General features: G+C 36.7%; 1 protein-coding gene and 1 non-coding gene across 3 annotated transcripts in view; one reads left to right on the forward strand and one right to left on the reverse strand.

The window, feature by feature from the left end:
* Nucleotides 1-8,983, forward strand: part of NAALAD2 (N-acetylated alpha-linked acidic dipeptidase 2) — a 65,079-nt gene extending 56,096 nt beyond the window's left edge. Inside the window, exons 16-20 of one of the 2 annotated variants that reach the window (XM_071218313.1) lie at nt 311-401; nt 2,050-2,314; nt 4,946-5,027; nt 6,501-6,593; nt 8,744-8,983. In XM_071218313.1, the coding sequence (XP_071074414.1) occupies nt 311-401; nt 2,050-2,314; nt 4,946-5,027; nt 6,501-6,593; nt 8,744-8,933 (721 nt within the window). In that variant the 3' untranslated portion in view covers nt 8,934-8,983. The remainder of the gene's footprint in view (nt 1-310; nt 402-2,049; nt 2,315-4,945; nt 5,028-6,500; nt 6,594-8,743) is intronic. The other variant, XM_058306165.2, reaches the window with a different exon arrangement.
* LOC111759784 (U6 spliceosomal RNA) lies at nt 6,332-6,435 on the reverse strand. The gene has a single exon (XR_002793674.1). It is a non-coding gene; the product is annotated as a U6 spliceosomal RNA (small nuclear RNA).
* Nucleotides 8,984-13,447: the final 4,464 nt, after the last annotated feature.

Below are 13,447 nucleotides of genomic sequence, written 5' to 3' on the forward strand. Positions count from 1 at the left end.
TCCTCTATATTTTTTATGTAATATTTATATAATCTAAAGCTTCATTAAAAATAAAACGTGTTAATAATTTTTTAAAAAGAAACAGATTTGCTTCTAAATTTATTAAGGAACATCATCAGTGACCACCAATTTTCCTTTTCCTGTAATTAATTTATATTTTACTTAAGTATTATTTTACCCTTTTCCCTCCATAATAAAGAAGAGTTTAGAATTTATGTTTTCTGTCTGCTGTCCTGTTCATTTAATCTCTTTATTTATGCATTTATTTGCTTGTGCATTAAGAATGCATGTCTTTATATTCTATGCCTAGAATCAACAAGCTGGGATCTGGAAGTGACTTTGAGGCCTTTTTTCAGAGACTTGGCATTGCTTCAGGCAGAGCCCGGTACACTAAGAATAGGGTAAGTGTTTTAGTCTTCTGAATGTGTACCATTTCACCCACATTGCTGAGGAGGAAATCTCACTGAGCAGTTTGCACCAGGTGCAGGAAGACACGACCTGGGAAGAATTCCAGTGATAGAAACGGACTGCCCGTCCCTTTGTAGGTGGCCAGGAAGTACTTCGGGTTATTCTGTGAAGTTTTCACTGCTAGAGTTACTCAATGATGTGAAAATTCACCGAGTATTGCCAGGTATTTAGCTGGTTATAGATACCTAAGCAGTTCACACGCTTTCCCTGAAGCAGGTTTTGCTGGGAAAAAAATCATTCTCTAGTCTTGTAGGCTGGGATGTGCCTTTTTGGAGGAAAATATGTATAACTGGGGATCATATTTGCGTTTTAAGGGAAGCACTGGACTAAGATTCTTTGTCAGATCCTTCCTCATTTTCCCACTCCTGTTTGAATTGAGGGCTCTGGGGTAGGGAATAAAGCAAATTTCTCTTATTATTTCACTTGGACCACTTTTCTGTTCTGTGCTGACTGGTTTTCATGACTGGCACTCAAACATTTTGATAATATACAAGTATTTGGATATAGCTAATGTACGTGTTCTAGCTATACATTATGTCATAAACTGAATACATTAGCAGACTTAGAAATGTGTCACCAATTTTAATTTTCAAATTATAAATGTAATACACCAACATCTTTCTTGTCCAGAATATATATCACGTGCAAATTTAGCTGTTCACAATTCAACTAACAATGAAGTAAAGCTAGTTCCAGAATAACCAAAAAAATGCCTGCAAAAAATTTGTATACTAATGTGCATTACACTTAAAACATAAGAGGTGTCCTTTAACTTGTTTTCAAGGCCTGTTTGCTTTTATACTCTGTTATAAATCTGAACAAAGCTGTCTTTCTTATTTAAACAAAGTTATCTTACTAAGACTACTGCATATTAGAAGCAGAAGATTAAAAGGAGAGAGACTGACATAGGGATTGCTTTTTTTGTGATACTAAAAATAGCAAGAGTGAGAGCTGTATAGCATAGTAGTAGATGGGTAAAAACTAAAATTAGGAAAGATAGACTAAACTAAAAAATATTTGTATAAGGACATCACCATATAATACTTTTGTGTTCAAAATGGTGGCTCTTGATTGTGAAATGGCATTTACCCTTAATATGCCTTTATATACACTGTTTGGGAAGGCAGGGAAGAGTGTAATGCATTTTAAGGATTTATAATAAAAATCATTTTAATTTTTTAATGATACTTAGAGGCATAATACTACAATATAGATATTTAGCTGCCCAGAACCTTTCATTCCCAATCATTTGACACGTAATTTTGTACTTCACTGATGTACAATCTGAGCATGTATTCTTTAATTTTAGTTATCAGAAATATAATAAGGAAGATTAACATTTCAAGAGGCAGCATTTTGAAGGCTACATGAGTTATAAAATGAATGATTGTATAAGTTCAAATTAGTGAATGTTGGGTTGTAGTGTTTTAGTTCACTAGATTTTAAATTTATTGCTTCATTATGGTAAAACTCTGGATGCCATACAGTTGTATTTTTTCTGTAGTTGTTATTGAGCTAAATATTGTAACTTGAATATTTAATGGTTGTCTATGCTGTTTCCTGTTTCCTCTTTTTTTTTAGAAAACAGATAAGTACAGCAACTACCCAGTATACCACACAATCTACGAGACATTTGAATTGGTAGAAAAGTTTTATGACCCCACATTTAAAAAACTTCTTTCTGTTGCCCAATTACGAGGGGCGATGGTATATGAGCTTGCAGACTCAAAAATCATTCCTTTCAATATTCAAGACTATGCAAAAGCTTTGAAAAACTATGCAATAAGTATCGACAATTTATCCAAGAAACACGACAGACAGCTGAGAGATCATGGAGTGTCATTTGGTAAGAAGTGGCTGGGCAGGTAATTTATAATCGTTAATGAAGTTAGAGCTTTAAGGTAGTATCTCCTGTCATGATCAGTGTACATTGTTGCATCTTAGAATTTATACCTGCTTCAATTATTTGTTCTGATTTCCAGACAAAAATTTTTTTTAACAAACACCTATTTAAAAAATCTACTTTGATCTGATATGTGTAGGATGAATACATTTGCTGAGGTGGTGCTGGAAACACTAAGTTGATAGTTTTCCTATATCACTACCTTTAAAAACATTTTTACTTTTATACTAACAACACTATGAAAATGTAACATTATAAAATACTAGAAAGTAGAGAAAACCACCTATTTAGTATATATGTTTTATTATATATTATTGCATACATGTCGTGTTTGTCTACATGGAGGATTTTTTTTTTTTAAGCAGTCATACACATTCTTTCCTTTGATAACTGTGTGCTTAGTGATTGATCTTCCACCGTGGGTATCTCCTATAAAGCAGGGATAAAACATAGTATAGTGTAGCTTTAAGCATTGGTTCTGGAAGCATTTTGCCTAGCTATACCATTCAGTCACTGTGTGACCTTGGGGAAGTTGCTTTACCTTCTTTCATTTTTCTTAAGAGTGAAATGGTGAAAAGAATGGAACATACTTCAAAGGTTAGGGCGATTCAATTAGTTAATATAAAGAAGTAGAGCAGTTGTGATTGTCACTTAGTATCCAATAAATCTTATTTATTGCTACTGTTTTTATTGTAATCAAATGATTTTTAAATAAAAAGTTATCCTAGGGGTACGTATTTTTAGTATTTACCAAAATTATCAAATGTGTACTAAGTGTCTACTGTGTACCAGGTATTTTGCTTTTTTCTGGAAGATATAAAGATGTGTAAGACATAGTCATTACCCTCAAAGAACTTAAAATCTTACGTGGAGAAGTGAAATAGTAAATGCAAAGGACAAGTTATTTTTTTAGGGGTACACAGAGTACTCCAGGACACTGAATGGGTACAGTAGTGATTTTCTGAATATTATTAGAGAAGGATTAGTAACTTTTAGAAAATTATGAAGAACAGCAGGTACTAAGATCTAGAATATTTAGGAAATTGTGCTTACATCAATATAACTGGAATATCTCTGCAAGGCTGGAGGAGATGCAGAGAGATGAAACTGTAGAAGAACGCAGAGCCTACATCATGATGGGCATTTGGAGTTCTCTATCCATCCTCACAGTGCCTTCCTAAATGCCCTGATTTCCATTTGTCAAATTACCTCTTAACAATTTGAATGAGACAGAAACCACAGCTACAGAGGAAGGGCCCTTTCCATGCAAGCCTCATTCCTCCACCTGCTTTCCTTCTTTTTTGTCTGATCTGTTAATTCATTTCTCTCCCATTTTCTCCGTCTTTCCACTTGGTTTGGTGACAGCCCATCAGCATTAACCAAGCTCCTTATCTCTTGGGTCTTAAGAACCACGGCAGTCTTTCTACCTGACGTGCCCCACTGGTCTCCACCCTGTTTCTCTCCTGTCCCTCACAGTCAAAATTCATTTAGTGCCAGGTAAAAGCAGTTGGTCAGAAAATTTTTAAATTAAGGAATGAGTGTATGAATTCATAATCTACATTCCCTGTCTCCAGTTCTTTTCCTGCCACTAAGCACGAGTTCACTGCATTGTGTCACTGTCATTCTAATAAAACTGCTCTTGTCAAAGTCGTCAATGACCTAGGTCATTAAATCTAAGGGACACCCTTCAGTTATCTTTCTTGACTTCTGTCTTACATTTGAAATTTAAAACGCCTTCTTCAACACTTCCCTCGATGTCCATGATATCTATTATTAGACTCTTTGATTTGCACAGTTTTAAAAAATTAAAATATGCAGTACTTAGAAGACTTTGTTTCTCACACTGGATGTACCACATACTGATGGTGTGACTTAATGGAAATCACATGTCCTGAGCTGTAAGTGCTTTATCTGTAAAATGGATATTATATTGCCTGCCTCACCTGCATCACAGGACATATGCAGGAAACAAAGTCAATAGAGTATGTTAAAGTTCACTTTAGAAAATAAGAAAAATGATAACTATATTCTGGTAATGAAAAAAAAGAGAGAACTTAATCACTGTCCTTAAAACTTTGTCAACTAAAGGAAAGCTTGGCCAGACAAAATCTGTTTTCCTGTCTCAGAGACAGAATACATCTGTTTGGCACAGGTTGCCTTTTGAGCAAGGTCTTATATGCACTATCTGAAAACAAGGATTGACGTTGCTCTATCCTGTAACAGTAACAGGAGTCGTAGCTCATTTATAGCTAGATTCAGTCTAGCATATATTACTTGTCCCAATAAGTAGGTATTGAATGAATGAATGAAGTTGGGTTTCAATTATTGAGGACTTATTTATGCCTTAGACTTTTGAAAGTTATTTCCTTCAGAACCAATTTAGCAATATTCTCCTTCCATACAATATTTGTTAGGATATTTCTAATCCTTTCCTTGGATATGCAAGAAGACAAAGTAAAAAAGTGAATCCAGTATCTGTTCAGTCCTACCAGCCTTGAATGGGGAGGGCAAGAAAATGCGTATACAAGAGACGATGCACTGGTGCTTACTAATTTCATTTCTGTTTTTTTAAAGATTCCTTATTTTCTGCTGTGAAGAACTTCTCAGGGGCTGCTTCAGACTTTCATAAAAGACTTACACAAGTTGATCTTAATAAGTAAGTTTAAGATGTCAAGGCCCCTACTGTTTTGAAAAATAGCATGGCTACTAGAACAAACTTTTCATTTATGTAAATGGACTGCAAACCAATGCATCAGCATCACCTGTGAGCTTGCTAGAAAGGTAGAATGTCAGACCCTGCCCAAGACCTGTGGGATTAGAGTTCTTCATTTTAATAAGACCCCTTGGAGCTCATCTCCAAACAAGGGCCAAAGAAACATGTCTTTAGGACATGATTACAGCTGGTAATTTATAGTGCCATGTGTTTAAGTACATTTGTAGTACATTTCACTAGTTACTTGACCAGTGTTCATATGCAACAGTTTAGAAATTAGACTTTTTTTTCGCATTTCATTTAACCTCTTATGACTATTAAGTTGAAAAATAGTTAAAAAGTTAAAGTCAGAACATTATGGAATAGGCATCCACAGTACAAGTGGTGTTCATATTTAGTTCTTCATATTTAACGAACAGGCTTCCTCACCTCCCATGTTGGTAGAAATATTCATTTTGAGGCATCTCTCCCTTGGATTTAGGAGAGCCGCCAAGACAATCTACCAGTTCCGACTGGGAAAGGGGCTTCTCCTCCCACTGGGTGCTGCTATCATATAGACCCTTCTTGAAGGGTGATAAAACCTTTATTTGCTCCTTGTTCATCCTTTATGTTGTTCCATTCTTACAAATAGAACTGGACAGCTTATCAGGAACTTGATAGCTCACCCTGCTTACCTTTCCAGGAGACGCAGCTACTGTCCTTCTAGAAGACTTAAAAAAAAAAAGGTTTTCAGTTCTTCCTCATAATGTGTTCTTGAAAGACAAAACTAGTTGCAAAAGTTCTCTCCTATATTATATTAGAAAGATGACCCTGCTATTACAGATAGCTTGCCATGTAAAGCATTACTATGTAAATATACATTTTCTTAAAAATCTATTTTACAAGTTTGTTTTCCCATGCCTTATACTTATTTAATTTTTTTTATTAGAGAAGTTATAAGCTTATAAAACAATCATGCATAATGTGCAGAGTTCCCCACCCACCAACACCTTACATTGCTGTGGAACATTTGTCCAGATTGGTTGGACTGTTACCACTAACTGGGGGCTGTAGCATACACTTGGTAATTTTTTCCACATGAGTAACAGTGTGTATCAGTATGGTACAGTTGTTACAGTTCCTATTTGTATTATGACCCACAGCCCATCTTCCAGCACATGGCTTACTGTGTTCTACAATCCCATGCCTCGTGCACTCTATCCAAGGTGTACACTCAGTGGCTCTCACTTCATCAGAGTTGTGCATCAAAAAATATGGAACACTTCACAAGTTTACGTGTTATTCTTGGGCAGGGACCATCCTAATCTCTGTGTTGCTCCACTTTTAGCATATGTGCTACTGAAGTGAGCACTGCTTAATATTTGAAAACACAGCTCAGTGTTAAGGATTATAATGATGTATTTCTTTTTCTGAAAGTCCCATTTCAGTGAGAATCATGAATGACCAACTGATGCTTCTAGAAAGAGCATTCATCGATCCCCTTGGTTTACCAGGAAGGCAGTTCTATAGGTAAGGAATCTACAGGTGATCCATTAGAGGGTACAGAATACTTCATTCAACCCAAAATAGAGCATATCTGAAGTCCACTTTAAATTAATATCAGGTGAGTGGAAGGTGAACATATATACTGAAGGAAACATGGGTATGGTTCTAAACAGCATAATTTGAAGTATCAGAAAAATTAATTTCACATTGTCTACAGCTTTGTTGTGGATGGAATGCTAAATATTAATCTACAAAAGGACTCTCTTGGGAGCAGATGTGGCTCTAGCAGTTGAGTGCCCGCCTCCCACATGGGAGGTCCCAGGTTCGGTTCCTGGTGCCTCCTGAAAAAATAGTAACAAGCAAAACAAATGAAAAAAAAAAAACAACAACTCAGGGACGCTAATGTGGCTTAGTGGTTGGGCACTGGCTTCCCACATGTGAGTTCCCAGATTCAATTCCCTGTCCTGGTACCTCAAAAGAACTCTTAATAAAATAAAAATCATAGAATCTCAATGGGAGTCTTAGCACTCATGTACTTCAACATTGTACATGATCTCAGATAAAGAGTTATCCAGTAGCAATGGGAAGCTTATAGCCCCATGAGGAAGCCCATTCCATTTTAAGGAAGGTGTGATTATTAGTTCTCTTCATAAAAAGATCTGAAATTATTTTCTTATAATTTTCTCCCTTTTATACCCTTCTGCTCTTCAAAGTCAAACATGCTAAATCATGCCTCTGTATAATCTATATACCCTAAACTTTGGTTGCATGGTGGACATTAGAAAGGTAAGTTTTGTTTGTTTTTTTTGAAGAAGGCACCAGGGATTGAACCTTGGACTTTGTACATATGAAGCAAGCACTGAACCACCTAGCTACACCTGCTCTGCGCTAACATTTTGAGTCAGGAAATCTGTGCTCTAATTCACTTACAGATGTGTGATTTAGAGCAACTCATCTCTAGGGTTTTCCTATCTGAATAAGGATAATTTCTATTTTACAAGACTTTTTATTTTCAGAATAATGTGAAAGCTCTGTTACTTTTCTTATGTTGGTATTAAAAAAATTATTATAAGCACTGGCTTTTAGAGCCCAACCCTGCCACATACTGTGATGTAGGCAATTTTTTCATGTTTGAAATTTATACCTTATTCAGTGCATTAATGTACACACATGTCCATTAATAAATATGTGCATATATTTATATTTATAAATGGGATCACACCATGCTTTATAACTTTTCTTTTAATGCCATAATATTACATCTTCAAGATCTTTCCATGTCAGTATATATAGTTTCATCTCTTCCTTCTCATCTGCTTCACAGAGTCCTAACATATGGCATATATTTAGAACATTTAAAAATATTCCTTATTGAGTACTGGAAGTAGATTTGTACAGTTATTTACTCTTATGAAAAAACCACTAACTTGAACAGATATTTACACACTGATGTTCATAGTAGCATTATTCACAATTGCCAAAAAGATGGAAGCAACCCAAGTATTCATGTACTGATGAAAGGAAAAATAAAATGTGGTATATATGTACATTGGAATATTACCCATAAAATGGAATGACATCAGAATAACATGGAAAAACCTTGAAGATATCATGTCAAATGAAATAAGCCAGCTACAGAGGGATATATATTGTATGACCTCACTGATAAAAGAATTGAATAAGCAAATTCAGAAATTAGAATACAGCTTTATCAGGGGCACGGAGGGTGGTTGTAGTGAATGAATTACTTTTTCTTTGGGGTGATGAAAACGGTTTGGTAATGGGTGGTGTCGATGGTAGTACAATGTGGGGAATATAACTTCACTTATATATTTGAAAGTAGTTATAAGGGAGAATTTTACATTTAATCTATGAAACTTGAATAAAAATTTAAAAAACCATGGAACTGTACAACATAGTGAACTCCCAAAACTATGGAGTAGTTAATACAATAATAATATTGTTTCGCCAACTGTGTCAATGCTACCACATTAATACAAAGTTACCACATTAATACAAAGGAAAAATTGATTTTGTGAGGACGGGGTGGAGGATATGGGAACTCAGTATTTTCTGCATTTTTCATAAGCCTACAACTTAAAAAAAATACATTAACCATACATTTACATCCTGTAGCTCAACCTACTTTATGTTTGTTGTTTTTTTCCTATTAGGCACATCATATTTGCTCCAAGTAGCCATAACAAATATGCTGGAGAGTCATTTCCTGGTATTTACGATGCCATGTTTGATATTGAAAATAAAGCAGATCCTCAGTCAGCCTGGAGAGAAGTAAAGAAACACATTTCTATTGCAACTTTTACAATTCAAGCAGCAGCAGGGACTCTGAAAGAAGTATTATAGGAAGGTCTTAGTCAAGTGGCTACCCAATAAAATTGTTGCTGAAAATGTGAGGATAATTTCATCTTTCTTTTTGGTAACTCATGAATCCAGAATGTTCTGAAACCTTGCATTTCATGTCATGTTTTGAGTTTAGACTTCCAACTTGTTTTTCTAATATAAAAGAAAGTTTGTATAAGAAATTATATGAAATGTCATATATATATATACTTTAACTCAGCAATTACACTCAAAATAGACTTTATAGTGTTAACTGGAGAGAATGTCAATATATGTGACACAAGGGTGGTTACTACCGTATTTATCACAGTGAAAAGTGGGAAATTAAATATTCATCAACAGGGAAGTACCCAGAAAGAAACCCCAAAACACAAACTGAATGTACAGATACTAATTTAAACTAAATACTGTGCTTATCTGAGGTGGTAAAACTTTAGATGATATTTACTCTATTTTTCTATAGTTCTTGAATATTTTACCTGAGAGTATTTTTTATAATAAACAGTAAGGTTTTTTCATTTTGAACAGAAAGTTCTGGAATACAATAAAGTTCATAAATAGTGATTTTTTGTATATTTTTAACTTACTAGATTTTCTATTTTGGGGATCTAAAGAGCACTCATTTACATATACATATATTGGCCATTTAAATATTTTTCCTATGTAGATCAAAATTTCAAAAATATTGGTTAAGTGACCTTCAACCTTTCAAGTTTATACATGGAGATGAAATAATTCCTAAGTACAATAATTATGAGTTTGGGGTAAAATAGCAATCTCAGATAATTACAATACTGTAATAGACTTTGGCCTTTGTCTTTGCTTTTAAATTTATTTTTGAAGAAGTTTTAGATTACAGAAAAGTCACTTAAAAAATATAGGGGATTCCCATATTTTCCCATACACCCCACCTTTTCCCCTGATAATTTCCCCTATATGGTTTACACTTTGCACTATATAATTTTATAGGTTTTGACAAAATGTGTATCATTGCAGTATCATGCAGAACAATTCCAGTGCCCTAAAAATGTCCTTTGTTCCACCTATTCTTCCCTCCGCCATCTATCAGAACTATGGTAACCATTAGCCATCAATGTTACAAGTTCTTCCATTACTACAACAAGAAGTCCACTTTGGTCCATTGGGGCATTCCCCCTTATGTCTGTTCATTCCTCAATCTTGAGGATTTGGGAGGGTGATGCCCACTCTGCTTCAGATTAGAGGGGCCGAGATCTTACAGGGCAGATGGAAGGAGCTGTTTTGCTTGCAATTGTAGGTACTTTTTGCTTTTTGGGATGGTCATTTTCCATTATATTTTTTTTAAAGGTTTATTTCTCTCCCATGAGGAAGGTGCCCGATCACTTGAGCCACCTCCACTCCCTGGTTGTGTCTCGTTTCCTTGGTGCACCATCTCATTGAGACGTCTCATTGTGTCGTCCTGCCATGCCAGCCCTTCGCCTCAGCTTGCTGTCTTCGTCTTCTTTAGGAGGCATTGGGAACCTCTAACCTGAGACCTGCCATGCGGGAGGAGGGCACCCAACTGCTTGTGCCACATCTGCTTCCCCCCCACCCCCATCATCGTTTTGTCAGTTGTCCTGGACAAGGCTGATGAACTGGGGAGTAGGTGTTGGCTTCATTTGTTCTGAGGTTCAGGACTCAGTCGGCATATGAACAGATCAGATGTTTTTAAGTCTCTGGGACATATGTTTAATGGGTATAGTACTAATGATAGGTTCAAATAAAAGACGTAGAAGAATCGTGTGTAGGGAAATTATAAATGAGTCTAACTCTGTTAAAGACGGGAAATAGGTTATAAATAAACGTCATGGTAGGCCCACTGCAGGATGCTGAGGTCATGAGGTTGCGTGTCTTGTCCAAATGTCTTTCAGGCTCCTGGAAGTACCAGTTTGAGGCTTTGTTTACTGCAATTAGTGAAATCTGCCTGAGACATGCATAACACGTAACCTCTGGAATGACCTGACTCACTCTGATCTTTTCTAAAATGCATTGCTTTGTTGGTTGGCACTTGGAAATAATTCCTAGGTGCCAGGGAGCCTCTCATCCCAGGAGGAGGGGGTATGTGGTGGGCTTATTTGTCAAGTTTGGCTTAGAAAGAGGTCATATTTGGGAAGTGAAGTTTTCAGGAGGTAACTCTTAGCCCATCTATATTATTTTCAATTTTACAAGAATAAGGAGATGCAACCTAGAGGATCCCCAAAGTCAAAGGCTGTTTTATTTTTTCCATGAGATGTGTGCTTACGGCTACTCAAGTTGGAAAGCTTGGAAGCTAAGTAATGTTTAATTCTAGGCCTTTCACATCCTTTTCTTTCTCCATGGAACACCTTCTGTCCTTACTTAGCTAACAGGAACTTTTCAGGACTCTGTCTTTCCATCCAGAAAACCTACCAAATATGCTCCCTCAGTGCCTTTTTTTTTTTTTTTTTGAGGTACCAGGACTGGGGATTGACTCTGGGACCTTGTATGTGGGAGGCCAGTGCTCACTTACAGAACCACATTTGCTCCCGAGTTGGCTCTCCCCTAAGCTTTTGTCAGTTTTTGCTCATCTTTTCCTCCTCTTTAAGAGGCACTGGCAACCAAAGCCGGGACCTTCCATGTGGGGGAGGGGCTGCTCAACTGCTTCAGTCACATCCTCTCCCACACAGTTTTAATAACCTTTTGCTTTTCTTGCTAGAACCTTCCTGGAAAGCAGGTACTGTGTTTTGGTCAATTATCCCCACCACATATAAAGAGACTATAAAGTATTAGTTGAATCAAACAGATTAAGCAAAGGGATGGCTACAATGTTAAAGATGTTTACAAACTTTTATAACTGATTAAAACATTACTAACATCTGGAAACTTTATAGCTATCTAACAATTGCTGTGGGAGGGAAAATATTAAGAAACCTCAACAAATCCTCAGCTAACCTCAAATTTTTGGCAAAGCATAGTAAGGAAATTAGCCATGTATACAAGAGATCTTTGGAAGTATCCTATAATTTTATAAATAATAATTGTACATGTGGTTCTTAATTTTGTTTTAAAAAATGTTCCCTTGTAATTGACATCTTCCCTAATTTTCCACAAATGACAATCTAGCTAGTTATACATCTTTGAAATGTTTGCATAATGCACTCATACTTCCTTTTACTGCACTGCTTCTCTTATCCCATGATGTGACGGGTTAAATAGACATAGCCTTCCAATCATCCAAATTCAAGAATACAGAGATGCAGAAAATGTTCCAGAACTCTTCATTTTGGAGTCCAGAGATGTTAAGGTTTTATTTATATGTACACATCTTTAGAACAAACTGTGTATAGCACCAATTCATTGATATGGGCCTTTTACTTTGTCACACAGTGGAACTCCATTCTAATTCTTTCAACTGGTAAGCGACTTGGAGGACCTTATCAAGGAAAGTCAATGGCTCCATATAAGGAAGGTAGTGTTGGACTAACAGGCAGAGCCGAATGCTCTCACAAAAACGAGAGAAAGCCAAAAGCTGTGGAGGGACCTGCTTTGGGGGTCAGCAGGCCAGGACAGTGCTACACAACTCCCAGGAGGGTGAGGGATGGAGATGCCACAAGCATGAGTTACTAAGGACCCACGGTGGCCAGGAAACGCTCCCCGCCCGCCCCGCCCCCCCCCAATACTAAGCTGCAGTAAAACCCCTGTTTCACTGCAGCTGAGAGAGGAACAGACATCTTCCTCCCTGCCAGCTATTTCAAGCGAAAAGGGAGAGTCTGGGTTTTTCTTCAATGAATTTGGCCAGCAGAGCCCAACATGAATCTCCACTCTGGAGATTCAACACAGGAACAAAGGAAACCCAATTATAACACCTCCATGGAAAGGTGTGCCAACAAGTGCCATCTCTGTCCAGTCTGGAAATTGCATGAACAAAATCTGCTCTTCGTACACTATCTGTATCCTAACCCCTTGGGAGAAAATCTGTACTCCATTAGTGAGTCCCTGGCCCAATTTTCATAACTTAAACTGGACAATTTTAAAGACTTAAAATAAGTTGAAACAAGTATCAAAGAGCAGTGAAAAATAAGAGATGAGAGAAACCTGCCATCAAAGTAAATTATATTACCAACATATTTAGATGCCTAGAGAGCAGCAAAAAATTAAAAGCCATACTAGGAAACAGGGAGAGATGGCCAAGGAAAAGAACTAACCAAATATCTTGAAGAGATAAGAGGATTTAAGATTGTCAGTGATAATCATAAAACTCGCCTAAATCACTTCAAAGAATTTAAAAATATGATGAAATAAAGGATATTAAGACACTGGAGGGAGCTGAGATGGCTCAAGCAATTATGCACCTCCCTCCCACATGGGAGGCCCCAAGTTCGGTTCCTGGTGCTTCCTGAAAAGAACTTGAGCAGACAGCAAGGGGGAAAAACAAAAATAAATAAATTTCTGGGAAGCAGATGTGGTTCAAGTGATTGAGCTTCACACGGGAGGTCTTGGGTTCACTTTCCTGGGGCCTCCTGGAGAAGGTGAGCTGGTGA

The sequence above is a fragment of the Dasypus novemcinctus genome, chromosome 10 (assembly GCF_030445035.2).
Source record: "Dasypus novemcinctus isolate mDasNov1 chromosome 10, mDasNov1.1.hap2, whole genome shotgun sequence".
NCBI classification, from domain to species: domain Eukaryota; kingdom Metazoa; phylum Chordata; class Mammalia; order Cingulata; family Dasypodidae; genus Dasypus; species Dasypus novemcinctus.